This window comes from Antedon bifida, chromosome 7, assembly GCF_963402885.1.
Source record: "Antedon bifida chromosome 7, ecAntBifi1.1, whole genome shotgun sequence".
Lineage (NCBI taxonomy): Eukaryota > Metazoa > Echinodermata > Crinoidea > Comatulida > Antedonidae > Antedon > Antedon bifida.
Window position 1 is genome coordinate 24121848 of NC_136232.1, and position 27297 is coordinate 24149144.

The 27297-nt window shown below is 31.6% G+C and overlaps 2 protein-coding genes across 4 annotated transcripts in view; one reads left to right on the forward strand and one right to left on the reverse strand.

Moving 5' to 3' along the window:
• The window catches only part of LOC144848768 (neuronal acetylcholine receptor subunit alpha-10-like), a 171125-nt gene that overhangs the window by 58947 nt on the left and 84881 nt on the right, over nt 1-27297 (forward strand). The gene's annotated exons all lie outside the window — the stretch shown is intronic.
• LOC144848777 (N-chimaerin-like) lies at nt 164-26330 on the reverse strand. 3 transcript variants are annotated; one of them, XM_078705706.1, is made up of 13 exons: nt 26196-26330; nt 25712-25756; nt 18526-18613; nt 12544-12660; nt 10657-10801; nt 10059-10217; nt 9121-9213; nt 8883-8964; nt 8619-8792; nt 7929-8006; nt 7293-7430; nt 3793-3907; nt 164-3448 (listed from the first exon to the last, which is right to left on the reverse strand). In XM_078705706.1, the coding sequence occupies exons 1-13, from the start codon at nt 26224-26226 to the stop codon at nt 3271-3273; spliced, it is 1443 nt and encodes a 480-aa protein (XP_078561832.1). In that variant the 5' UTR covers nt 26227-26330; the 3' UTR covers nt 164-3270. The 3 variants fall into 3 exon arrangements, with proteins under 3 accessions (XP_078561832.1, XP_078561831.1, XP_078561830.1); XM_078705705.1 differs by lacking the exons at nt 25712-25756; nt 26196-26330 and adding an exon at nt 21789-21960; XM_078705704.1 differs by lacking the exons at nt 25712-25756; nt 26196-26330 and adding an exon at nt 19092-19924.

Sequence of the window (27297 nt, forward strand, 5' to 3'; positions counted from 1 at the left end):
GTAGTCACTCATGCGCCAACTTTCATACGCGAAAAAATGGTGGAGAGAGGTCCCACCTTCTCCCAAATAATTTTAATTGACTATTTTTTTTGGTTGAGCGGTTATTGTGTTCAGTTCAGTTGACGTTTATGATGAAAATGAAAAAAAAGTACAGTACCACAAATTTAACATATGAAATGTGTATTTTAAACAGAATGAGGTGTCATTTAGCACTGACTTTTGTTTATTTTTGGCCCTAATGGCCGCCCATAGTCATTTAGCACTGTAAAAGGAGAATTTTCATTTGCATAATTCTCTGGCTTCATATCATCATCTTAACAAATATTTTAAAAACAAAAATAAACATATATAAATTTCTTTGAAATTGAAAAGGTTAAATATATACATAAATAATTTATCTATTAAAAACTGGGCTAAAATTACTAATTATTGGAATTGGGAACGTTGTTTATCGTAGTTCCCAAGTTTTATTTTATAAACTATACACATAGAAAAGGAGGGGAAACGGCACATTACGACGTGCAGAGGAGTTGCTTGATTATACATTTAGCCATAATATATATTACTGTATTACATTATATTATTGATAATACTTTATATAATAAGTTAGCAAAGAAAATTATACAAAATATCTGGTATCCTAATGCAACAAAATATATTGAATATGAACCTAATTAGTTAATAATAAAGTTTGAATATCATACACTAAAAAAATAATCTTTCTTATATTATTATTATGAGGCTTGGAATTATTATTAGATTGTATATTACCTTTTTTTCCATAATAACAATTAATATTACAAACAAAATGAATAATCTAATATTTTACAAAAATAATAATATATATGAGCACACACAATAAGCTTGCATAAATTAAAACAGCACATTTATCGTATCATTAGTACTCGTATGACATCATAAAACGAACAATACACTGTCACTCAACCTCTAGAATGGATATAAAACTGGAGGGTCAATCAAAGTTGATCAGACAATATTTACCCCATTTTTTAGGAACCACTTACAATTTAAAGGCATAGTTACAATAATGTATGATTCGTATACTCTCACACACTATATACACAGTAAAAATTGCATACCATGTTTTACAACAAAAAAACCATGTTAAACCGTTTAAACAGAAAAACACCATCTATTAACTACATGGTTCACTGCTCATATACTGTGTGGTTCATTGCACATGCTGCATGGCTCACTGAACACATACTGCATGGTCCACTGCACAAATACTGTATGGTTCATTGCACATGCTGCATGGCTCACTGAACACATACTGCATGGTCCACTGCATAAATACTGTATGGTTCATTGCACATGCTGCATGGCTCACTGAACACATACTGCATGGTCCACTGCATAAATACTGTATGGTTCATTGCCCATGCTGCATGGCTCACTGAACACATACTGCATGGTTCACTGCACAAATACTGTATGTGTCACTTATGTACAATTATTTGATAAAGATGAAGCCTTTTCCAAAAAAAAAAAAAAGGGGGGGGGGGATACACACCCATAATAGACAAATTTTAATTTCGAATAGATTGTTCTTTTGAAGAAAAATTTACAGTAGCCGATTAAAAAAAACAATACAAAAACAACATTAATTTTGCATTGATGTTACAGACATATAATGATGTGTATAGCTTTTAATGTTTAAAGATTGGTGTCTGTACAGTTTTTAAAGCAGCGTTTGTATTTACATATCACAGAGATATCCCTGAATATAGGCATATAGACACACTATGTGTTGTACATAGGCATATAGACACACTATGTGTTGAACATAGGCATGTAGACACACTCTGTGTTCAACATAGGCATATAGACACACTATGTGTTGTACATAGGCATATAGACACACTATGTGTTGTACATAGGCATAGACACACTGTGTGTTGTACATAGGCATATAGATGTACTATGTGTTGAAACATAGGCATGTAGAAACACTGTGTGTTGAACATAGGCATATAGACACACTATGTGTTGAACATAGGCATGTAGACACACTCTGTGTTCAACATAGGCATATAGATGTACTATGTGTTGAAACATAGGCATGTAGAAACACTGTGTGTTGAACATAGGCATATAGACACTCTATGTGTTGAACATAGGCATATAGACGCACTGTGTGTTGAACATAGGCATATAGATGTATTATGTGATAGGCATGTAGACACTCTATGTGTTGAACATAGGCATATAGACGCACTGTGTGTTGAACATAGGCATATAGACACACTGTGTGTTGAACATAGGCATATAGACACACTGTGTGTTGAACATAGGCATATAGACACACATGTACGTAAAAGATGCAATTGGCTTCATATTATATGCAAATATTGCTATTAATTTTTATCAATATCATTTTATTAACTTCAGCCATCTAAAAGTGAGTTGAATCGGAGGATGTTTCAAAATAACTTAATGGTATTATCGCCACAAGAATTAGTACTTCCAGAACCGAACCTTTAACATTTGGATTAGAAGGTAAGCACCATGCCACTATCACTTTAATTGTGATATGTTAAATTGTTTTAATGTGTCGGAGGAAAGAGTATTACTGATGTCATTTAGCCATCACTACATGTACCACATAAAATGTTATCAATCTAAGTATTTTAAAGTTAAACCAGCATTTATTATTAATATGTTAGTATCTGTGACATAAACATAAGTACATAATTTTAATAACTTAAGCATTGTATGGAATAATAATTACTCCATGTTGTAAGTAATACCAGACCAGGATTTCAATCTTCCCTGGTAATAGAAATAAAAAATAAAAATGTAAAGCAAAATAGTAACAATACTATATTACTATTGTTTTGATAGTAATTAAACAATTAAATATGAATAAATAGATTAATTAGCCAATCTTTGCATTTTACAAAACATAAAGTGAGAAGAAATAAATCAGTATTTTATATTATTAACTTTAAAGAACCTTGGAAGCATTCATCATGTTAGGAACAGTCATGAACTTTGACTAGGATTATGAACTCTGACCTGTGACAAGGATTATGAAAAACTGAACTGTGACCTGGACATGAACTCTGAACTAATATCAGCATGATTTTAGAACTGTGACCATGGATAAAAAATTGTAACTGTAACTAGGATCATGAACCATGACCTTTGACCAGGATCATGAACCCTGAACTTTGACCACAACAAGGCAAAAATATCCCTACAATTCCCAAGTTCCTCCAGAAATATTTAGCACACATTTTATCAAAACTATTTATCAAAAATTTTCTCATGTTCTTCCAGAAACATTTCAACAACTTTTTTCTGAAATTGAAGAAGGATGAGGTTGTTGAGAGATTGGTCGTCGGGGGAACGGAATATCGTTGGTCCAAATACTATTGCTATGTTCTCTACACTCATCTTATTCTTCTCTTGATGTTGACTAACTCTGTAATTAAAAACATTATTTTGAAAAATTAGTTTTGTGTATATACAGTAAACCAAGGACAAATCCATAATTTAATTAACATTATGTTATATCAAAATTATACATTGAATGCAATTCAAAGCAAAAATAATCAAATTGTTTGTCAGACAATGAGTTTCTGGTTAAAATAAACCTGTTTATTTTGTCTTTTTTATAAATGAAATAAAACATTTTTTTTGTATAGAAGTGAATAACTTTATTAAAACTGCAAAACGGTCTATTAAAAGTCGGATTTTATTATTCTTCATTGTTCATGTTTTGGGGGACAATACATCATGATCTTTAAGATAATATATTTTGCCTACCTTCTGAGATGATCAGTAACGCATTTAAGAGTCTGGTAATGGGCTTGTTTGATACTATGCAATTCCTTAGTGGCGTTGTATATGCTGTCTGACCTTTCATGTTCGTTGGTTATTTCTGTAAAAAATATGATATTTAATCAAAAATCTAATATCTATTATCATTATTTAAAAAAGAAATAAATATATCAAATCCTTGAACAAACAAATCTATAACTTAGGCGTCACGCTTGCCATATGATTGTTTGTTGCCTACATTCCTTGTTGTTTTATCATGCTAATTACTTCCTCATTTACATACAACCTGTCCTATTGGTATATAAGTACTCTAGGCGTTGTTTACTGTTATGATGTTGAGAATAGTTTCTCGAAACATGTCACATTTTAAGGCAGTTTGCCTAGATTCATTAAATGTCTCAATATAGTTATTTTAACTTGAAAGTTCTTAGGAATCATTCATGATTTATCTAACAAATAAATATCAATGATAAGCACTTTAATTGTGATATTATGTTAAATTGTTTTAATATGTCAGGGAAAAATTATTACTGATGCCATTTAACCATCCCTACATGTGCCACATAAAATTTTATTGTTGTTTTAAAGTTAAACCAGTTATTTTTAATATCTTTGCCACGGAATAAAAGAATGAATAAAAGTGGGCTACACCCACGAAAGAGAGAAAAAAAAGTTAAACCAGCATTTATTATTAATATCTGTGTGACATAAGTACATAATTTTAATAACTTAAGCATTGATATAAGTATGGAATAAAAATTACTCCACGATGTAAGTAATACAAATAAAAATGTTTGTATCAATGATATTGTATAATAACTATAACAATTATGTGTATATAGAAACATGATATAATATGAGTTGCTAGTTAGAATTTAAAGTATCATATTACTACAGTTAATACTCATAATGCACATAACATACACAAGGCTGAATATCTAACAGTTTACGACTTTAAAAAGCAATTAACAAGACACAATATCCATAGAAATCTATTGATTTTTCCTATCTGGGAACCCCATCATTTTTATGAATAATTCATAATTACGCACAGGCAGCATTTTACTGATGAGTTTTAGCATTGAATTAAGATTGAGGACAAAGAGATACAAATTAACAGGGTGTTTTTATTCAGTTGTAAAGTAGATGCAATATATTGTGAGTTATATTATTGTATTGTGAAGAAATGATGAATAATAAGGGATAATAAGTAAATTTGAACTCTCTTTTTTTCGTATTAATCAATTGAAATTCAGGACAAAAGCAATAACATTGTAACAGTGAGTTGTAGATGATGATGGTTAAGAGGATGGCATTGTAACACACTGTCCTTCAAACAGAGTGGTCACTTTCACGGTCCTGCTTTTTGGCCGACGTAGCTACATTTTTTTATAATGTGTTTTTAATCCTTTTTACATGTGTATACATTTATATATATATATATAATTTTATTTAATATTTCACTCAGAGGTTCCTCACAAGGCACAGCCTTTAGTCTCAAGGCAGGGTGTTTATACTCAGTTGTAAAGTAGATGCAATATATTGTGAGTTATATTATTGTATTGTGAAGAAATGATAAAAGTAAATTTTTACTCTCTTTTTTCTTATTAATCATTTGAAATATATATAGGCCTATATAACAAATATGAGCTGAACAGAAGCTGGAAATATATAAGAACAACAAAATCTAAATAGCAAATCTTTTGGAATCAACTAAACACAACTAAATAAAATGATATTTATATTTCTGTTCTGCCTTTTAAAATTAACGATTTTATTGTTAATGTTTGACCAAATGAATTTCTCAATTTCTGAAATCAATAAAATTTACTGATTACTGCCTGTGTTCAAATCCTACCAGATGTCAAAATTTTTCTCAGGCAAAAAAAAATAACATTGTAATACAGTGAGTTGTACCTTGGTGGTTTGGATGTTTGGCTGCCAGGTATAAGGGGTTTAAGTTAAAAGAAATAACACATTCCCAAAGATGTTTATTTATGTGTACAGTATATGTTTTTTTCTTATGAACAGGATTGCCACCTTTTATAAAAGGATAGTGATCAAATTATCCCTTGCTAAAATCAAAAATAATTTTTTTTTTCTTTCACTTAAATTAAATAGTTTAATATATATTTATTTATCTGGAGGACCAAACTTAAAGCCTTGGCTTAATGCGTCCTCCTCATACAATTATATTTATTAATTTATGTTCTGTATTATATTGTATATTGTATTGTGTGAAAACAACAAACTTGAAACTTGAACTTGATATTGTAAATATCCTATATCATTTCATATTCCATTTAAATTTAGGACAAAGGAAATAACATAACATAGTGTTCTCATTGTGTTAACAATATCAAGACACTGTCTGCAACAATAAAAAACATGTTATAATGTCTATTGTGGTGAGCATATGTAAATATAATATGTATACACATGTCATTTCATAATTCGTAATCATTGTTATAATTTTTCATATTAATATTGGTACTTTCCAAATTATTTTCAAATATTAAGCTCTATCTACACTATCAAACTTTATGTGACAAAAAAATGTGATGTTCCCATACATGGACATGATGATGTCATATATCACTACCATAAGCATATCACTACCAAATTTGGGCACGTCACACTTATTTTTGTGAAGCTAGTTTGATAGTGTAGACAGAGCTTTAAAGCAATCTCATTTATTGAATATATTTACAGTTAATAAAAGGTATGATGATATTGAATATGTCATTGTTTATATTAGAGGGAGATATTTATCAAATGTCTCTCTACTACACAACACAAATTACCTGTTTCATTTAATATAGCATTTCTGAATAATTACCTTGAGGTTTAACTTTGAAAAATGAAGTATCAGAGAGAGACATTATAAAACAACTCCCTGATCAAACCATGCTGATTAAAAATACATCGAAACATAGAGGGTGCTACTACAAAATATCATCGATCTTATAGTATCTATCAATCTTTCAAGGCACTTTCAAAAGTGCTGTAGCTGATGTCACTAATGCATGCATTTTGATAATCAAAAGGGGCCTAGCAGTAATTTATGCAGTATCAGAAAAATTCACTCCCTAGATTGTTAGTAATTCACCCCACCCTTAGATTGCTAAAAATTCACCCCCTAGCTTGGTAGTAATTCACTCCCTGGCTTGTTTGTAAATCACTCCCTATCTTGTTAGTAATTCACCCCTTAGTTTGTTGGAATTCACTCCCCAGCTTGTTTGTAAATCACCCCTAGCTTGTTAGTAAGTCACCTCCTAGCTTGTTAGTAATTCACTTCCTGGCTTGTTGGTAAATCACCCCTAGTTTGTTGGAATTAACCCCCTAGCTCATTAGTAAATCACTCCTTAGTTTGTTGGAATTAACCCCCTAGCTCATTAGTAATTCACTCCCTAAGTTGTTAGTAAATCACCCCCTAGTTTGTTAATAATTCACTACCTAAGTTGTTAGTAATTTGTAACACTTACTTGCTGCATTCATAAACTTTTCGTAAAGTTCAAATGGTATAAGAGGGATTGGCAGTTGGCGTAAGAACAGTTTGAAGGCGCCTGCTACCGCATTTATATCGGAGACATCGACAGGACCAATCTTTGCATTTTCGTTATCTAAAACAAAATAAATATAATTACATTAATATAAAAACTTGGGATATATTTATTAAGAAAATGAAATTATACATCTAGTTTTCAGATACTGGCCGTACTCCTGAGTGGACAAGGCTCCCTATTCACTACAACATATAAAGGCAAATTGCCTCTGAAACCCCAAATTATTCTATGACACCTGCTTCCAAAAAAAATTACTGTGATGATGAAATGTTTAATTTTCAAAAACAGGTAATGTATGTAACATGTTAGTAATCTACATTAAGATCCAGCCACTGATACCCACAGCATTGTCATTTTTTCAGTGCTTATTTTATTTTGTATCTCCATTGAGATCCAGCCACTGATACCCACTGCATTGTCATTTTAACAGTGCTTATTTTATTTTGTATCTCCATTGAGATCGAGCCAGTGATACCCACAGCATTGTCATTTTTCAGTAATTTGCCTTTGGATTAATATAATTATATTTCTTAAATAATGCTATCGATAACTAACCATTGTCGAAGGAGTGTTGAATATAGTCAACATCGTCCAACATTCCTGGCACTCTGTATATACCTTCAATATCCAAACCTGAAAAATACAATTTTAACACATTATTTAACACTGCCATTAAGTTTTGTTAATCTTCTATTATCAAATGAGGCTTATGTCATAGAGGGCGCTCTTACTTAATTCTTACAAATGTCTGAATTTTTTGTGTGGGCTTCACATTTACCTGCATGCAAATCCTACAGATATATTCTATAATTAGAGACACACCTGTATGCAAATCCAACCTTCAAGATTCTATAATTAGAGACACACCTGTATGCAAATCCAACCTTTAGATTCTATAATTAGACACACACCTGTATGCAAATCCAACCTTTAGATTCAATAATTAGACACACACACCTGTATGCAAATCCAACCTTTAGATTCTATAATTAGAAACACACCTGCATGCAAATCCAACCTTTAGATTCTATAATTAGACACACACACCTGTATGCAAATCCAACCTTTAGATTCTATAATTAGACACACACACCTGTATGCAAATCCAACCTTTAGATTCTATAATTAGACACACACACCTGTATGCAAATCAAACCTTTAGATTCTATAATTAGGAACACACACCTGTATGCAAATCCAACCTTTAAGATTCTATAATTAGAAACACACCTATGCTAATCTTACCTCTAGATTCAATCTCTTTTATACACATGTCTACAACCATTGGACGAGTTGTATTGTGAGCTTTCACTAACGTGGTCAGGTCAATACCGTAAACTCGTTTGATAAGGCGTTTATCTGGCATGCAATCCTGGGGTATCTGCTTGCAACACTGCTTATGTACACTCAGACCACAATCTGATGAAAAAAAATTCTTTACTAAATAAACGGAGATACTTTGTAGTGCTATGCTAAAAATTCATTATACAAATAATGGTTTCTCCATACCTGTACACTTGACTCCCTGAGCAATAAGGCCCCACATAAAGTTGCCACAATATTCACACCAATGTAGCCCAAAAGTATGCACCTAAAAAATGAACAAGAAATAATTAATATGAAGAATTAATAGGGAAATATTAAAATTAAAAATTAAAATTAAGAAAATAAATACTGTATACAATTTGTAATACTGAATTAATTTTTCTATCACGTATAAACAATTCATATATAATATTAATAATACCTTAAAATTATGAGCCTTTTCATATTGTACAACAATTTCTTCTGCGGTTCTAGGCACTATTATTTTATCAGCGGGTATATATGTTCCATCAACCTGTTAACATAGATAAACATTAGTGTACAGACAAACATATATGATGTGATGTGTTCAAATATGGTAGTGATATGCTTAAATATGGTAGTGATATGACATCATCATGTCCATATATGGACACATCACATTTTTGTTGTCACATAATGTTTGATAGTGTAGACAAAGTTTAAGATAAGACAATTTTCATATCTATCTATTTTTCCTTAGTAGGCCTCTAGAGGAACTTTACAAGATACAGTAGGATTTGAAATTGAGGAGTTGTACCCCAGAGAATGGACTGTATTTGCAGCTGTTTGAATCAGATACATCTGTACTGAAATACTACAATAAAAGTACTATCGTAACTCTGAAACTTATTTAGGAAAAGGAGACCATCCACAGCATCTATTACCAAAGAACTTATAACACAAGAATTTCCTGTTCTTCAATTTGCATTCAAAAAACACTATAGGAAGTACAGGGTTAAAAGGTCAAACTGGGCGACGCCATTTCACAGCATGGAGCAGTGCCCTCTCCAAACTAGGAAGTCAAAACTATTAATTCCTATAGAGGGCTCAGTCAATTACTCTATCCCACCTATAGTATGGCAGATCCCCTCTACAGATTTTGCCTTTCTAATTTGATGATGATACTCCATGGCTCACAATGGCGCCACCCATTAGCTCTATTCTATCCTACAATGCCTTTCAAAATTGTTACACGCTTTGGACAACCAGGAGATTCTTGTGTTATAAGTTCTTTGCTATTACCCACTCCTTGGAGTTCCACTGAAAATTATCAAGTCATTATTTTCATACAATATTTTCCTTTTCATATTTATAAATAATCTTTAAACTATTACAAACCACAGATTGGTTGTTGTATTCCGGTGGTCGTTCGTCTTCTAACCTGTGGCCACTAAAGTTGTGGTGTTGCTCCATGTTGTCCACCGAGCTCCGTTGCCGTGGTAATCGCACGGTTGCATATTTTGAATGTTTATCGTAGATTGGCTCAGCATCCATGACCTTTAAAAAAAGTTTTAAAATTATTCAACTTTTTTTACTATTGTTTAAAGATATATTGTTCCCCAAAAACATGAAAAATGAAGATTAATTAAATCAGACTTTGAATAGGTAATTTTGTAGTTTTAATAAAGTTAATCACTTCCGTAGAAAAAAAAACAGAAAAAAAAGTGGTGTTTTCACTTATAAAATGACAAAATAAATAGTTAAATTCAACCAAAAACATATTGGCCAATTCGACTATTATTTGTAAGTAAATAATTTGTTTTTCGATCCGATTTTTGGTCAAAGTGGATAACTATTATGTGACATTAAAATGGCATATTAAAAAAAAAAATTGTAGAATTATTTTTTCAGTTGACAAAACATCTTTAAGGGACCATTTAGAATGAATGAAAGAAAAAATAAATTAAAATCAAAAATAGAATGTTCTATTGTTTACTTTAATATAATCAGCTGCCTTATCCTCCATATAAAAGTGGATTAGTCCGTCCTCTACCAAATCGTTCATTGAGTTGAACCGTTTATCTGCTATGTAGTGCATTCCGTCATAGAAGAGTTTATAGTTTCTCGTCATACCACCATACCTACAAAAAAATAAATAAATAAATAACATACCAATATATCTACAAAAAAAATGACATACCAATATATCTACAAAAAAAAAAATGACATACCAATCTACCAAAAAAAAAGGAAAAAATTGTCCTACTACAGTACTAACATACCCATGAAAAAAAAATTGGGTGAGACATTTTTATACAGTACTGCCATACCTACAATCAAAAATTATACATAATGGGTTTAGTAGTATTGAAAAAGATCACTTCAATGTACATTGGGATATTTTGTTTTTTACTGTATTTCTCATCAGGAAAAAAAAGTTTAATACTGTATCTTCCAGAAATATTACTTTATGAAAAATATTCCTACATTTAATATTCTTTGTACATATAAAAAAAAATAATTAAATCAATATTGCATATAATTTTTTTATATAAAAAAATGTTTTTATATGGCAGGCAATTTGCTATGTATTTGGAAATAAATGTTGCAGACCCTTGAGTCTAGGCATGGAGTCCTAACTAATTTCTCCATGGCTCTAGGGAAGAAGAAGATGACATTGCCCCCTCTATAGTTTACATTGCATATCAATCAATGATAGGACAGTGTATTAATGGTTTACTCATTTTAAAAGATGTATTCTATTACTGTCCTTTGAGAGAATGTTTAAAGCATGAGCTCATTAAGAAACAAATAAGTCATTTATCTTGTTTAAAACAATACATCAGTGTTGGTATTAACCTCACAGGTATGCAGCCATCATCAAGTGGTTGAAGGTGACACAATACACTAGGTTATTGTACAAGGAAATCACATAATAAAAATAAGTATGCCTTTATTGGTAAGATGACATCATATATTTATATATGTGATATATGGGCATACAAGGGATATATGGATACAGCAATGATATTAATGTCTTTATACAGTCATACTATAGCTATTGCCACAATATTACCATTTTTGGGGCATACAATGGCTATATGAAAAGTGCCATACAATTTCCTTTATGGACATACCGTGGCTATATATGGACACTGCCACGATATTACCATGTCTTTATATGGGCATTATATGGCTATATATGGATACTGCTATACCACCATGCCTTTATATTTGCATGGCTATACATAATTATTGTATGTATAAATCATATCTATTTATCTATATATGGATACAGCGACCATAATACCATGTCTTTATAATATGGGCATACTGTGGCTATATATGGATACTGCCATGATATTACCATGTCTTTATATGGGCATACTATGGCTATATATGGATAGAGCCACGATATTACCATGTCTTTATATGGGCATACTGTGGCTATATATGGATACTGCCATATATTACCATGTCTTTCTATGGGCATACTGTGGCTATATATGAATACTGCCATGATATTACCATGTCTTTATATGGGCATACTATGGCTATATATGGATAGAGCCACGATATTACCATGTCTTTCTATGGGCATACTGTGGCTATATATGAATACTGCCATGATATTACCATGTCTTTATATGGACATACTGTGGCTATATATGGATACTGCCATGATATTACCATGTCTTTATATGGACATACTGTGGCTATATATGGATACTGCCATGATAGTATCATGTCTTCGTAAAACCATATGAATTCCACAACCAAACTTTACATAGGCATATGCTTATTTATATGTGATTTTAGAGAAATTATAAATTACTTGATTTGGTGTAAATGTGAGTTTTGTAGATGGACATTTTTTTCTCACCTTAAACCTAATGTGTAGCTACCAGGAGCCCTTTGACTTTCTCTGACAAGGTAGCTCCCCTCGCCCGCCTCTTGCAGTAACCAATCAGCAACATCTCGTGACACGGCTCCATGATACCTGATGTGAAGATAATGTTTAAAAAATTATGATTCATCAAGAATATCTTTCGGAATGCGATAAAATAAAATAGCTTTTAGGAACGCAAAGCATAAAATGTGATGTTTTTATGGAATAGATTATATGTAATCTGTAATTTATAATACAGCATCATGTTATGTATGTAAAATGATTATTGTTGCGTAGGTAGGTGCAGTCAATTAATGCTAGCGTCGTTGATGCAATTAGGTCACAGGTTCAAATCAATAGTGAACAAACATTAAATAATGAATGTCATTTGTATTTTTGCTTTACTGCCTGAGATTCTGTTATATTCAAAATGTTTTGGAATTGTTATTATTCAATTTACTTGGTAATTAAAATCACATCATTACTATATTACTTTGGCGAATGTACAATATTTATTTAATAAAAATCACAACAATGTATAAAGCTACGTCAAACTTCATGGGACAAAAAAATGTGATGTTCCCATATATACCCACTAGAGGTAAGTGTGCATAAGTGGATACAGAGAAGGTCCCAGACAGCCTAGAACCTTCCCACCTCCACCCCCAACCTTTTAAATTTTGCAATTGCAGGTTAACTTCAGTACTTCATTTTCCAATTATAAAGCTCTGTCTACACTATCAAACTTTATGTGACAAAATATGTGATATATGGACATGATGATGTCATATCACTACCATATTTGGACACATCACATTTTTCTTGTCAAACTAGTTTGATAGCGTAGACAGCTTACGATACCAAATAACTAAATCTTTTTACGATATGAACATTGTTATACTGACGAGCCCCTTTTACTAGCCGCCAATTTCCTTATATGGTCAGCCTGTTAACTAATATGTAAACTAGATTACATTGTATATATTACCAAGGGGCTACACTATGGCCAAAACAAATAATATTGGTAGAAAATAAATTAATAAAAAAACAAATCATTGTAGACCATAGTTTGATTACTGTAACTGGAACACATAAATTACATTTTTTTCCTGTTAATTTTTCATAAATTCAATACTTATTTTTAAATGGAATAACAAATCATGACAAATGTCAACAGAGATGTATTTGTACTTTCTTTAAAAGGTTTGGTTTCAATTTATTTGCGATATGCAATAAATCACTTAAAAACATTAGCATACATACAGGTATTAATATATTTAAAGAATTATTCTCATGCACAGTGTAGTAAATATTAAAATTTATAATTTATATAAGGCCAAAATTATTCTACTGCAGTTACTGCAGAAAATGATTTTTTTTAGTGTAATAACGTATGATTTTTTTCAATACACAAGTTTATGAGCCAGTCACTGCAATAAACAGTTTGTGTATGATTAAACCCAAAACAAGATTTGTATAAATCGGTTAATAGCATAAACAAAATGTATTTATACTGCAGCAGTAAGATCGGACTAGAACCCAGATTCCAGAAAACTAGCCTGGCACCCGACCTGAAGACCCCCTGTGCTTGATGGCTGGTGTTTTAATCTTAATTTTAGTGATTAAACTACATTCAACTAGTTATGTATGTATGTTTCTCTCAGTATAGTAATAAACCATTCCACAATTATTTTGCATTCATTTGTGGTTAATTTTTGTGGTTATATTTACATATTGAGTTAAATAAAGAGAATTAAATAATGTTTTGTTTATCAAGGTAAAAATGTTTGTTTTTTTCTTTGTTATTTATATCAAGGTAAAATATATGCTCACAATATTTTAGTGTATAATTCACTTTTTGTATTAAAAAGCTGTTGTGACCTTCTTTTAACACGTACACTACAACTAACAAACATTATTGTACAAACTGATTGTTGCTGGCGGCTAATAACTACGTAATGTAATGTAAGTTATTTATGGTAAATATGTTCTGAACGCATTAACTATCAATGTAGTAGTGTAAGTAGTATATAATATGCACACTTGTATTTGTCAAATATCACAGTGTAATTACAATTTATCTAAAGTATATTTTCTTATTATATCATTTTTACAGCGCTCTGAACTCTCTGAAAAGCAGATTTAGACTTCCAAAAGAATGATTGAAATTAAAAAAATTTTTCCAATTTTGTTCTACTCATGAATTCAGAACAGAATTTGTAAAATGGCATGATATTTAATTTTGGTTCCCATTTAGATGTAACTCAAGGACCAAAAGCCCACCGTAAGTAATTTGACCAATCATGATGCGATAGATCATCCAAACTGTCGCTTGTGATTGGTTAACTCACTTCCACTGCACCTACGTAATTGTGTTGCATCCAAGTAGGAACCAAGCTTTACGGGTGTCCCTTGTATATTCGGTAGGCCCAAGGTTTTCAAAATAAAATTTGTGAAATTTAATTTTTTTAAATGTAACAACCACCTATTATGACAAGGTTTGTTTTTGTTTTGTATTCATGGTCAGTACAATTGAATTCGGGCTAGTAATAAAACTGATTTACTAGCCCCACAGGCTAGTTTATATAACCTTACAGCCAGCCCCTGACCATGCAAATCAATATCATTTCATCTATTATCAATTAGTTCTGAAGTCCTACAATTAGTTTATAATGATTACTACTATTATATGCTTTTATCTTGGTCAAGGGTATTAACTGGATATAAAGTTAATCTGTAATAGATAATCTAATAATCCGAGGATTACATTAAATTAAGATATAATAATTACATTATGTTGTTCAGACATTTTACCGGTCATTGTAAATTTTTCAAAACTCTTGTTTAACATCCATGAATTGGCAATTCTTAACTAGACAACAAGTGAAATTATTTTTTCATTTTTTGAACAAAAAAAATGCAATTTTAATTGGTATTTTGAGCTTTTCCTAGAAATACCAATATCAAAACCAGTTTACCATACCTATAGTTTTGGGTACATTTCACAAGGCCCTAAAACTCTGTCTAGACTATCAAACTAGTTTGACAAAGAAGTGTGATGTGCCCATTCCAAATATGGTAGTGATATATCCAAATATGGTAGTGATATGACATCATCATGTCCATTATTATATATAGCGCAGTGAGCGTCTTTTTTTTTTTTAGACGGATGCTTGCGCTTTACAAATTTTCATTATTATTATTATATATGTTATGGGCACATCACATTTTTTGTCACATAAAGTTCAATAGTGTTGACAGAGCTCTAGAATTGGAAAATAAGGTCTGCGGTTGGTTGTAGAGGGAAGGCTGTCTGGGATCCTCTCTGTATGCACTTATGCACACTTAACTCTAGTGGGTGTGCTCACTCACAGCTAAATTCTGTTAAATATGGCAGAATATAAACATGACCCAATTACTCAAATATTGAACAAACTCTACTCAATGACAGCATTCTAGGTTAAAGACTTTAAGACTCGTTTACGAGTTCAACTTTCTCAAACCATCATGAATCATAACCACTGCTCTTAATAAGCAGTAATGTACTACACGCTTGACCTGTTTTGAACTTATAGCTAATTACATTTCTCTTTTAATTGATTAACTTATAACATTCAGAAATAATACAGTCTGCCGCTAGCAAAGTAAAATGAGGGATAGCGGCTAATCTGGCCCAAGAGACCGATGAGTAAACAATATGAAATACATGGTATATTGTCTTACTGTCTGTTACGATAGATTATTATCTAAGTTCACATAGAGTATTAAGGGTCTTCCACACCTTCTCCAGTCCGGCTTCGACTCATGTTTCTCGTAAAGCATTAGCAACTTTTTAGTTTCCACAACGCGACATACACGTGTATCGAGGAAAAAGATTGCAGCAAGCGCGTGGCTCATCATGAAAACGAAACATTGAGACACAATTTTATTTGCCGGAGCCTGGGCGGAACAGGTGTGAAACACTATTTAATCAGTACAGGTTGGTGCAGTGTATTCAGATTCCCAAATGGAGTCTGTCTGTGCGTCCTCCATCAGACAAAAACATCCGGGATTGAGAGTGGGTGGGATAACTATGTACTCCTGCTAATATATTCTAAAAAGTAATTTTTTGATCCAGTAAAATTTGAAATCATTTCTTATTCACCTTTTAATCAAACATTGGTTCCCGTTTGAATGCAACGCAAGTAAGCACACTGGACAATACGATGGATCATCCGAACTGTTGCTTGTGATTGGTCAATTCACTTGCGTTACGTCCAATTGAGAACCAGGCTTTATCTGTCTTTATTTGTTTGTTCATGAGTATAGCGTTGACTTATCAGAATTTTATGAAATCATATAATATTTATAATATTTACTTTATAAATATTAATGATGGGAAATGTAATCATTATGACATCAAATTAGGGCAATCAATCATTCAGATGATAGAGCAATTCAAATTGTTATGGACACTCAGGGGATAAACTTGTTTTGGAGATTTGTTCAATAGAGACTTTCGTTCAAACATGCTGTTTGTTTTCTAAAACTTTGCTATACATTTTAAAATTTCCCAAAAAATGGAAAAATATTCATATACAGGTCAATGTAGTCAAATGACCTCATCTAGGGTCAATTTGTTGGAATTAAAGTTGTAGGAGTGTACTTTAGAGTGTGATCAATAATTTGGCTGTTTAAAAAAGACTTTCGGTTTAACATTGAAAGTTGCAAAAAAATGAAAAAAAAAACTGATTGATTTATGAATATTGATTATAAAATTTAGTCCAATGACCTCATCTGGGGTCAATTTGTCAGAATTAAAGTTGTATGAGTGTACTTTAGAGTGTGATCAATAATTCGCCTGAGATAATGAACTTAGTTGAGCAGCATACAAAATCCCACAGGCTTCATATTCGATTGGCATTTTCTACAACAAGGCCATGCTATACAAGGGATTGATTGTTGATGGATGGCTTTTAGGCTGTATGTACATCATTAAGTGGATTTGTAACTATCATTGCTGCATACAATGAATGATGATGTAGATTGAACTGGTTTGTAGTAGAATGGATAGTGAACCAGTTTCTGTACAAACATGTTGATGGCAAAGATGATAATTGAATGACAATAAATGATGATGGTGAGATTACAAAGGTTATATGACAATATTGAGAAAAATGTCACAAATGTTACTAGTGATGCAATTGAAAGATGATTTTGATGACAAAAATGATGATGATAAGAATGACAAAAATGATGACAATGAATGATGATGATAATGATGATGAAAATGATGATGATGATAATGATGATGATGATTATAATCACTTTGTATGTATTTTTTATGATGATTTTCCAAATAAATTCAAATCAAATGATGATGATGATGTTGATGACAATGATGACAATGATGTTGATGATGACAATGACGATGATAATCACGATGATGATGATAATGATGACAATGATGATGATGATGACAAAGATGATGATAATAAAGATGACGATGATGACAATGATGATAATAATGATGATGATGACGACAATGATGATTAAGATATCATGATATAAGGATACGTGTGTCGATAATGATGATAAATAATAGTGATGATATCAATAACTTATGTCAATGATTATAATGATAAATGATGACAATGATAATATGATTCTAAATAATGATAATAATAATGATGAAAATGATAAGACATTATCATAATTAGGACAACAACAAACTTTAAGAACAAATAAAACATGTATTAAGCTCTGTCCACACTATCAAACTTTATTTTCCCAAATGTGATGTAATGTGATATGCCCAAATATGGTAGTGATATGACATCATTGTGTCCATATATGGGCACATAACATTTTTTTTGTCAAATAAAGTTTGATAGTGTAGACAAAGCTTTACACTGCATTATATAAGTGAAAGCTATAATAGTATACAGTCCAAGAAAAAGAAATTAATATATACCAAAATATTATTATGTTACTTACTCTTTGCCGTAGTATGGTGGTTTTCCAGGAGATGGTGTTTTACATATAACTTTCATAGGCTTCGGCGCCTTTAATTGTAACTGATATACTGAAAAATAATTTAAAAAAATTTGCATTAAAATCAATACTACAGTAGAACAAACAAAATAGTAACAATTGAAATGTTGAACGTAATATAAATAGATGTATATGAGATTAAAGTTCAAAGAAAAAACCTTTTATGATAAAAACATTTGATGATACTGTACAGAAAGTAATTATTCTAGAAACAAAATAGATAAAACTTCATAAAAAAACATCAAATACAATCTAGAAATGGAATAAACAAATTATTCATTAAAATTAGTACTATCAAACTAACAACTAATAAAATAGTAATACTCTAACAAATACAGGTATATGAGGTTAAAGTTCACAAAAAAACTTTTATGATAAAAACATGTATTAAGAAAACAACTATTATTCTAGAAACAAAATACAATAAAACTTTATCAAAAACATCAAATACAATCTAGAAATGGAAATTTAAAAAAAAAAACAACATTCTGCAACGTAATTCTACCTACACTTAGGTTTAAATCGAACTTTGTCCTTTCTCAAATAAAAATTTCGTAAATCCACTTTACACCAATTGCACTGGCAGTGTGACGTGTGCAGCAAGGAGTTATTAGCGAACGACGACGAGTTCAACATGATAGCGCCGCAATTCAAAAAAGACGTTTCCATAAACACAGATGATTTCATTTTGAAATCAACGAGTCCGTTCATTTTGTAAAATATCCTGTGATCCTCATAACCCTATTTTCACTTTGTGCGGGTCAAATCAGGAATGTTCGTTGTATACCGAAGATTATCAGATAATTTGACGATCGTTTAAACGGTCTGCTTGTCCGCTTTTCTAAAGTTTCTTTCCTTCATGGTTTCCGTTATAAATGACAAGTCGACAGCCACCACTGCAAAAGATGTTTCCTACAACGGCTAATCAACTTAGATGACTTGGTTAAGAAAATCATGATTCATAATTTCCTATCAGTGAGTAGCAGACACATGCACCAAACAACCCCACAACAGTGACGTTCTTAAATATGGTACGCCACCCAACTTCTCGTAGATAAGATCATCTGTGCCTCCTCTCTTCCTCTAATGATGTTTCTCGAAGAAATGGGTGATATTCGGGAATTGATATGACGCACAATACAAGGACAAACACTGTGAATAACAAATATATGTTGCCAAATATCACAGTGTTTTGCAATCTCTTTGTGTCATGATTCTATATTTACAGGTGAATAGGTTCTGGTCGAAGCTTCACGGTACTAATTAATACGCTTTAAGTACGTTATTATGCCTCGAGAGACTTTAGCATCCGTAGAACAGAGGCATTTCTGTGAACTTCCTACGATAGGGAATTTGTTGATTATTTAAAATGAAATTATTTATTTTTTGGAATTATGAAAATGAAAATCAGTTTGGGATTAATTACCAAGTTTAAACAAAATTAGTAAGGTATAATAAAATATTGTTGACATATTTGCAGATATTAAGTTTCAAAATTAAATTATTTTGGTTTGGTAAACTGTTTGTACGCATAACAAACTACGCCCCTAAGCTATTTTTAAACTGCTGATTTTTTTTAAACTACTGATACCAGTAGCAAAACCTATAATTATATTAAATTAAATTTTATATAGATAATACCTAATAATTGTATGGTATAAAAACACAATGGAGTACTTTGAAAAAACTAATGCAATATTTAAGGAGCCAAAAGATCTTGAACTTCTGAAGGTTATTAATCTCGGAAAGTGAACAAGCCAATTTTATTTTCCTACCTGAACAAGCAAAGTGTCATACTTAAAGGGTCATTAACGTGAAGATAGATATGAATTTAATTAACTTAAATTCTTGTCTTTCAAATCAATAATTTGAGCGATGACAAACCACTTAAAATGCCATTAAACAGATGTTGCCTCCACTGTCCGTAGCCAGATGGCACACTGGAAAAGCATCAAACTGGCATGTGAGATGGCATGGGTTCAAGAACTGCCAGAGTCATCTTGTCTGTGCATTAGATGTTTGATGCTATGTGCTCAATATACCACTGTGTACAGGTAGTATTTAAAATACAATATAGTTCTTTGGTACATTTATGAAGTAGTGTTTAAAATACAATAGATAACCCCTTCTTTGGCACATCTATGAACAGGACACCTCTATTAGGGGGCCACTTTCCAAAGATATGAACAAGAGGAAACAACAACACTATAGGTCAACTCTTATTCAGGGGACACCCAATTAAAGATACAATCAATTTACCGAGAAATCAATATAAGGAGTTTAAACAATATGGCCAAACCTATTCCTGGGAAACCTCTATTAAAAGGATACTGGGTCCGAATGACGTCTCCTTAAAGAGGTCCTACAGTACGTAAATAATTCATTCAACATTTATTTAGAAACATTTAAAGAAAAAAAGCAGCAAACATTTACAATAACTTAAATGGTAACATTAAATGTTTCTGGGATCGGAGAAAGAAGTAAAAGAACTTGTCAAATACCAGCCCCTAAACGAAAAAAAAAATAAAAAAATGTGACTACTTAAATGAAATAAGTAGCCTACTACCATTATCATTTCACTTAATCAGTTACTAATTACCATTTTTCAACAGAATTAAGCTAAATATGTCAATATAATAACATTAATTATTATTGGAAACATATTTATGTCTCTTTAAATGTCACAACGTTTCATTCTAACTTCCTTTAAAATGACTAAATGACATTCAGTAATTTCTGATTGCTACTAAACCATGCAAAAACAATTATTCCCAAACCAATTCATCATATCCTATCAAGTATTAATATAATTAGGGACAATTAATTGCCTTCCGACGGGACTATCTGATCCACGCCCATTGTTGGATGCTTTGGCAAATCTTATTATACACTTCAAATTGATAGATCAAAAATAATACCATTTAACAGCTATACCTTAATAACATACTGGTGTTTTTATACCCCTACACCTATTATAGAATCCCTATTACCTTTGTGACCAAACAATATATATATGGCCCAATCCCGTCATGACAGACGATAACCTCGGGTCCAAAATATTATTTAACTAAGCTAAGTACTTCTCTGCTACGGATGAGTTCTGTTTGGTTCATTTATTTGTTAAAATAAGTGTTCCCTTTAATTGGGGTGTCCTAAATATGGGTAGTTTTAAAACATATATTTGAAACAATAGGATTTAAACTTACACTTAATTGCTACAGATATTCCTTGTAACCTATTAACAGTCATTGTACCAATGTTTAAATTCTTCAGAGATTTCCAGCGTGAATCTTTATGCAACATCTTGTACTTATGTGATGTAAACCAGGTTCACATTAATAAGTACAATATGTACAAATATTCTTTAATTACGGTAATCAACAAAATAAAAAAGGCTTGCTATCTTGAAAATGTTTAGTCAGTACTGCCAGCATAAAAATTAAAAACTCAACAATTGTGTGTCCTTAATTTGAATAAAAAGTGATTTTTCTGTTTATGTACAACTTTATCTTCTGATTTCTTGCTGTTTTCCTTTTGTACAAATTGTATCACTTAGTATTAGTCCAGGCGTACCATTATTCTTTAATAAACTCAACCAAATTTCGCAGATTTTATAAATCACAAATAAAAGGCAGCAAATCTCTATTCTTGTGTAATTCTCTTATCTCTCAATATAGTTGTTCAAGACAAGTATGTCCAAATCAAACAAACTCCTAATATAAACAGGTAGTTGATTGACCAAAATATACCAATTTTCTATGAGATTATAGCTAAGGTGTATATCCATAAGTTCCAACAACTAATGATTCACTTGTTACAAACGCTAGTACAATAATACAATAACAATAAATGACAGATTGACTGACATCACAAGTATTTTATCATTTCAAAAGAAATCAAACCACAGAAAACAATACATTAAAATAAAGAGTTATTTCAAGGTTATAATATTCACTAAAACTGTATTGGGCCTACACAGTAAATCCTATACAAAACTATGCACTGCCTAGTACTATAGGTAAACTTTAGTGACGACAATAATTCTTTGTGACCGCAGTTCTTCTTTATTCCCACACATCCTGATGACATTCCAACAATTGTTTTTTCAGATGACATCAAAGGAATTTAATTCCACCCTTCTTACCACAAAGATTAAGATCTGGTTATTAAAATTAATATAATACTACTTGTCCATCCTGGTGGCCTATATGAAATTTGATTTGAGGAACGGACACACTCCAAAATTTAGTAGGTGGGTTTATGATAAATTTTATGAAAATAAAATACAAAGTTGGACCAAAACATAGTAGGTTGGCCTATATTAACAATAATTTTTCTTTACAGTATGTCTGAAGAAAACCAAAACAGATCTGTTTGACGGTGGGATTATTTAAGATAACACAGTATTACTACTGTTTAAATAATATTTGATTATGAAACAAATAGTGAATTTTGAAGTACAAATTCTAAATATTAAAAATTAATTAAATAAATTAAATAAATTATTTTATATATAATACCGATTTTTTAATCTTAACCATTTTTTGATCTTAAGTTATAGCATATTACACAACTGAATAAACATGAATAACAAATTCTTTGATTTAGTAATAACGGGTGATTTTTTCAAGTAAATATGATCACTATATAATCTATTAATCAATCCAACAATAACATATTATAAATATTCCACATACAGTACTCTCAAATAATTAAACAGAAAGAAGGTTTTAATAATAATTACAATTTACTGTAATAATCACACCACGGTTGGTTGCACACAAATCTCTAATCACTGGAGGATATTGTCATTGACTGTTCTCATTTTGCAAAACTCAAAACGCCAGACTTTATTTCCTTGTATTGTCTACGAAACATTTCCTAGCTTTTTTAATGAAGTAAGTAACACTTACATACTATCATTCTCATTAGACCGATCAGAGCTTCCGTGAAACAGAGTTTTCCTGTAACTCAAGACTTTTAAAATCTACTTAAATACAATATAAGAGTCCGAAAAGCACTCTTAATTTTTCAAAGTGCGCATATTTCAATTTGCATTATAATTTTTACCAACAATCTGATATAACTAAAATATTTACATCATTAATTTTTATTATAAATTATACACAAGAATTCCTATTAAAAAGGGTAACACCATCTGGTCCTAAGGAAGTGTCCCCTTAATATCATTAGTGTCCACTAAAATAGGGGTAGATAGCAGTGTGTTATAACATATTGTTTGTTTCAAAGGAAAGTGTCCACTAAAGTAGGGGTAGACAGCAGTGTGTTATAAAATATTGTTGTTTCGAAGGAAAGTGTCCACTAAAGTAGAGGTAGATCGTAGTGTTACTGTTAACATATATATTTTGTTTGTTTCACAGGAAAGTGTACCCTTCATAATAAGTGTCTCACTAAAGTAAAGGTTTACCGTAGTGTTTCACCTTGTTTATGACCTGAATATGGGTATCCACTAAAGTAGGGGTAGACTGTACTGTTAACATATTTTGTTCGTTTCAGGAGTCAACCGTATTGTGTTAAAACATATATATTGCCTTCGTTCAGTCCACAACAAAGTTTCCTCTAAATAGGGTGTCCTCATGTATAATGTTTGGCCATATTGTAAAAAGCAAATAGCATACCAATATGTCAGACTGTATACATGTCTTATACTTGTGTTTTTATAGTACATGAAATTCTGTATTTTATTAAGATTTTTGTATTCATATTTGGTATTATTTATATCTGAAAGAAATACTGTTTATATTATTCTAGGAATCCCCAATGAACTGTGTAAATAATTTGATATTAAAAGAGTAACTAGGCTATTGTTCTTTTAATGGTTAGTTTCCGGAGATTAGTGAGCCTATCTGATCCATTCCAGTGAGGCAACGGTTTCCTGGTGGATAACCTCAGGAGAAATAACAGATATAAAATACATATCTGTAGTCTTTCACAGTGCCTACTTTAATTTTAAGCTCTGTCTACACTCTCAAATTAGTTGGGCAAAAAAAGTGTGATATGCTCAAATACGGTAGTGATGCTTAAATATGGTAGTGATATGACATCATCTGCATTAGTTCCATATATGGACACATCACATTGTGTTGTCACATAAAGTTTGATAGTGTGGACAAAGCTTTACACAATTTATGAAATTTGGGATTTACCTAAAATCTGTGAGAAGCAATGTGAAATTGAAGTGATGGATGTTGTAGAGATTTAATGATAAGTTTATAAGATGCATTGAAATAAGATAACTACAATCAAATACTTAATTAATTTTTGTTTTGTTTTTAGTTTTGGTTTCTGTGCCGGTGATCAACTGTGTTTTTTTTTGCTTATAGAAACTGAAGTACAGAAATAGAAACATGGCTACTTTAAAGACCGGCGACATATAATGTGATTTTATTGGAAAGATTATAACATGTGAGAGTACCACATCATCTGTTTCAAAAAGACCGCTGACTGATATCATCAGTATACTGAGAAGTTGGTGGCATATCACTTTTGGACCTATCCGAACAGACTTTGTCCAATTTGGAATAGTCGACAGAGACAATCTGCTATATACAGCTTGGTGGGTAAGATGCTTGGTTACTCGTTCAATAATGCGTACTATTGCATGACATGTGACCCACAATAGTCCAATCAAAGGACAGGAATTTAGTTAGGTGTTATATAATTTGGAATAGTCGACAGAGACAATATGCTATGTACAGCTTGGTGGTTAAAATCTTTGGTTACTGGGTCCAGGGTTCAAATCCTATCAGATGATATCCCATGAGTGCAAAGCACTATCGAGATGGCTCTCCAAATACTGCACTAGAACATATAAGACAAACATATACACAAGATGCTCTACATAGACAAAGGCTTATTATTAAGTCTTTGGGAGTGGAGTTGTAAATTGTCATGAGAAAAAAACCCTGACATATGACAGGACTTGAACCCAGGACCCTTAGATTGGTAGCCAAGCATCATAACCACCAAGCCACAGCTCCACTCCTTCTTGTGTATATGTTTGGATTGCCACCTTTAAGTATATTGAATACTATTGGCAATTTTACTATATAAAAACAAAACAAAATCCAGGTCAAATTTGCAATCATTTTTAGGTTAAAATACTTACAATACGACTTCCACATCGTTGGTTCTGGGTCGTCATTACTACCACCTAAAAATAAACAGAAATAATATTATTTAAATAAACAAGAGGGTGTACAGACAGACATCTGAAAGTGGAACCACACCTCTCACCCTCCCGATAAAAAATTGTTTTGTTGTTTGGGAGGAATAAATATTCCATACCATTATTTTATTTTTCAATTCAATGATTGTAAAGATTTAAGAAAAATCTGTAAATAAATGGTTAGCAGTTAACAAAGAAATGTCGTTGCACAAAATATAATACAAAAACACATGCCTACACTGCTGTTTCCGTAGTCGCCGCCTGAGCTGTCTAAATAGATTCCGTTTTACGTTCTCACACCATAACAACTCTATGCTCACTCACACATCTGAAGACAACAGGACACTACCTACCGTATACATACGATACGTACCTAACCAGACTAGCCTAGCAGATGGGCTTAGAAAAGTATGAAATTACTTACGATTCTCTATGTATGCATTCATATTGGCCATATTTTATTTCTATTTTTGTATCTGTCAGCCGTTTTTGATTTGTTTTTATATTTCTGAACGGAGTCCCAAAAATGTTTTCTTCCGCATGACCTATCTCTTTGTACTGTTGAAAATGTTTCCGGTTTATTTGTACACTCTGTTTTGAAAACTGCATTCATGTAGAGGGCGCCAAAGAACAAAAATAAAAGATCAAAAACTTTTTAGTGCGAAAAGTTTCGTGTTCGATTTTTAAAAATGGTTCCGTATGATCGGTTTTAGTGCCGGTATTTTGGAAGTTTATTAAATTGCCTTGGCTATATCATGGACAAAAGAGCTCATTTATCATAAATACTGCATTTATTTAGACAATTAGGAAAAACAAAGACATATGACAAGGGTCGTTTCTAATTTTAATTGGTAGGCATAGACGGTTCGAATCTTCTAACATTCATCTTTTCTACGACATACTCATTAAAGTAACCATCAGCAATATCACTAGTAGCATATGCATGTTTGATTGTATACGAAATCAAGGAAGATATATATTCTTTGACGAAATAAAAAACTATACGCTTTAAACAATAACTATAGTGCCATTCCAAGAATCAGGCATGACGTCATTGGGCTCAAGTTCAAGAGGCCGGTAAGGGATTAAAAAAGATGACCACGGGGGAATTTCGATACTTAGGAAACGTAACATATAAAAATAGTATAATATTTGTAGTATAATTTTGCATACAATTCAAAACGTTTCAATTATTTTTAAACATTTTTACACACATTCATTTATCTATCTCTCCCTCAACACCACCCTCCATCCGTATTAACAACGTTAAACACATCTTGCCGCCGACATCCGACTCATAGCAGTTTACAGGTCAGATATATGCGCGATTGACGCAACACGCACTTCCGATACGCACTTCCGTTACGCACTTCCGATACGCGTTACCAACACGCTCAAATGGTATACGCAGTACGCAGAATAACTTTTCCTACAGACAGGAAAATTGCAATAATTAAATTTATCTTTCTAGCCATGCGATATGCAGAAGCACATTTAACGTAGTGTTCTAACAAGACCTTATTTTT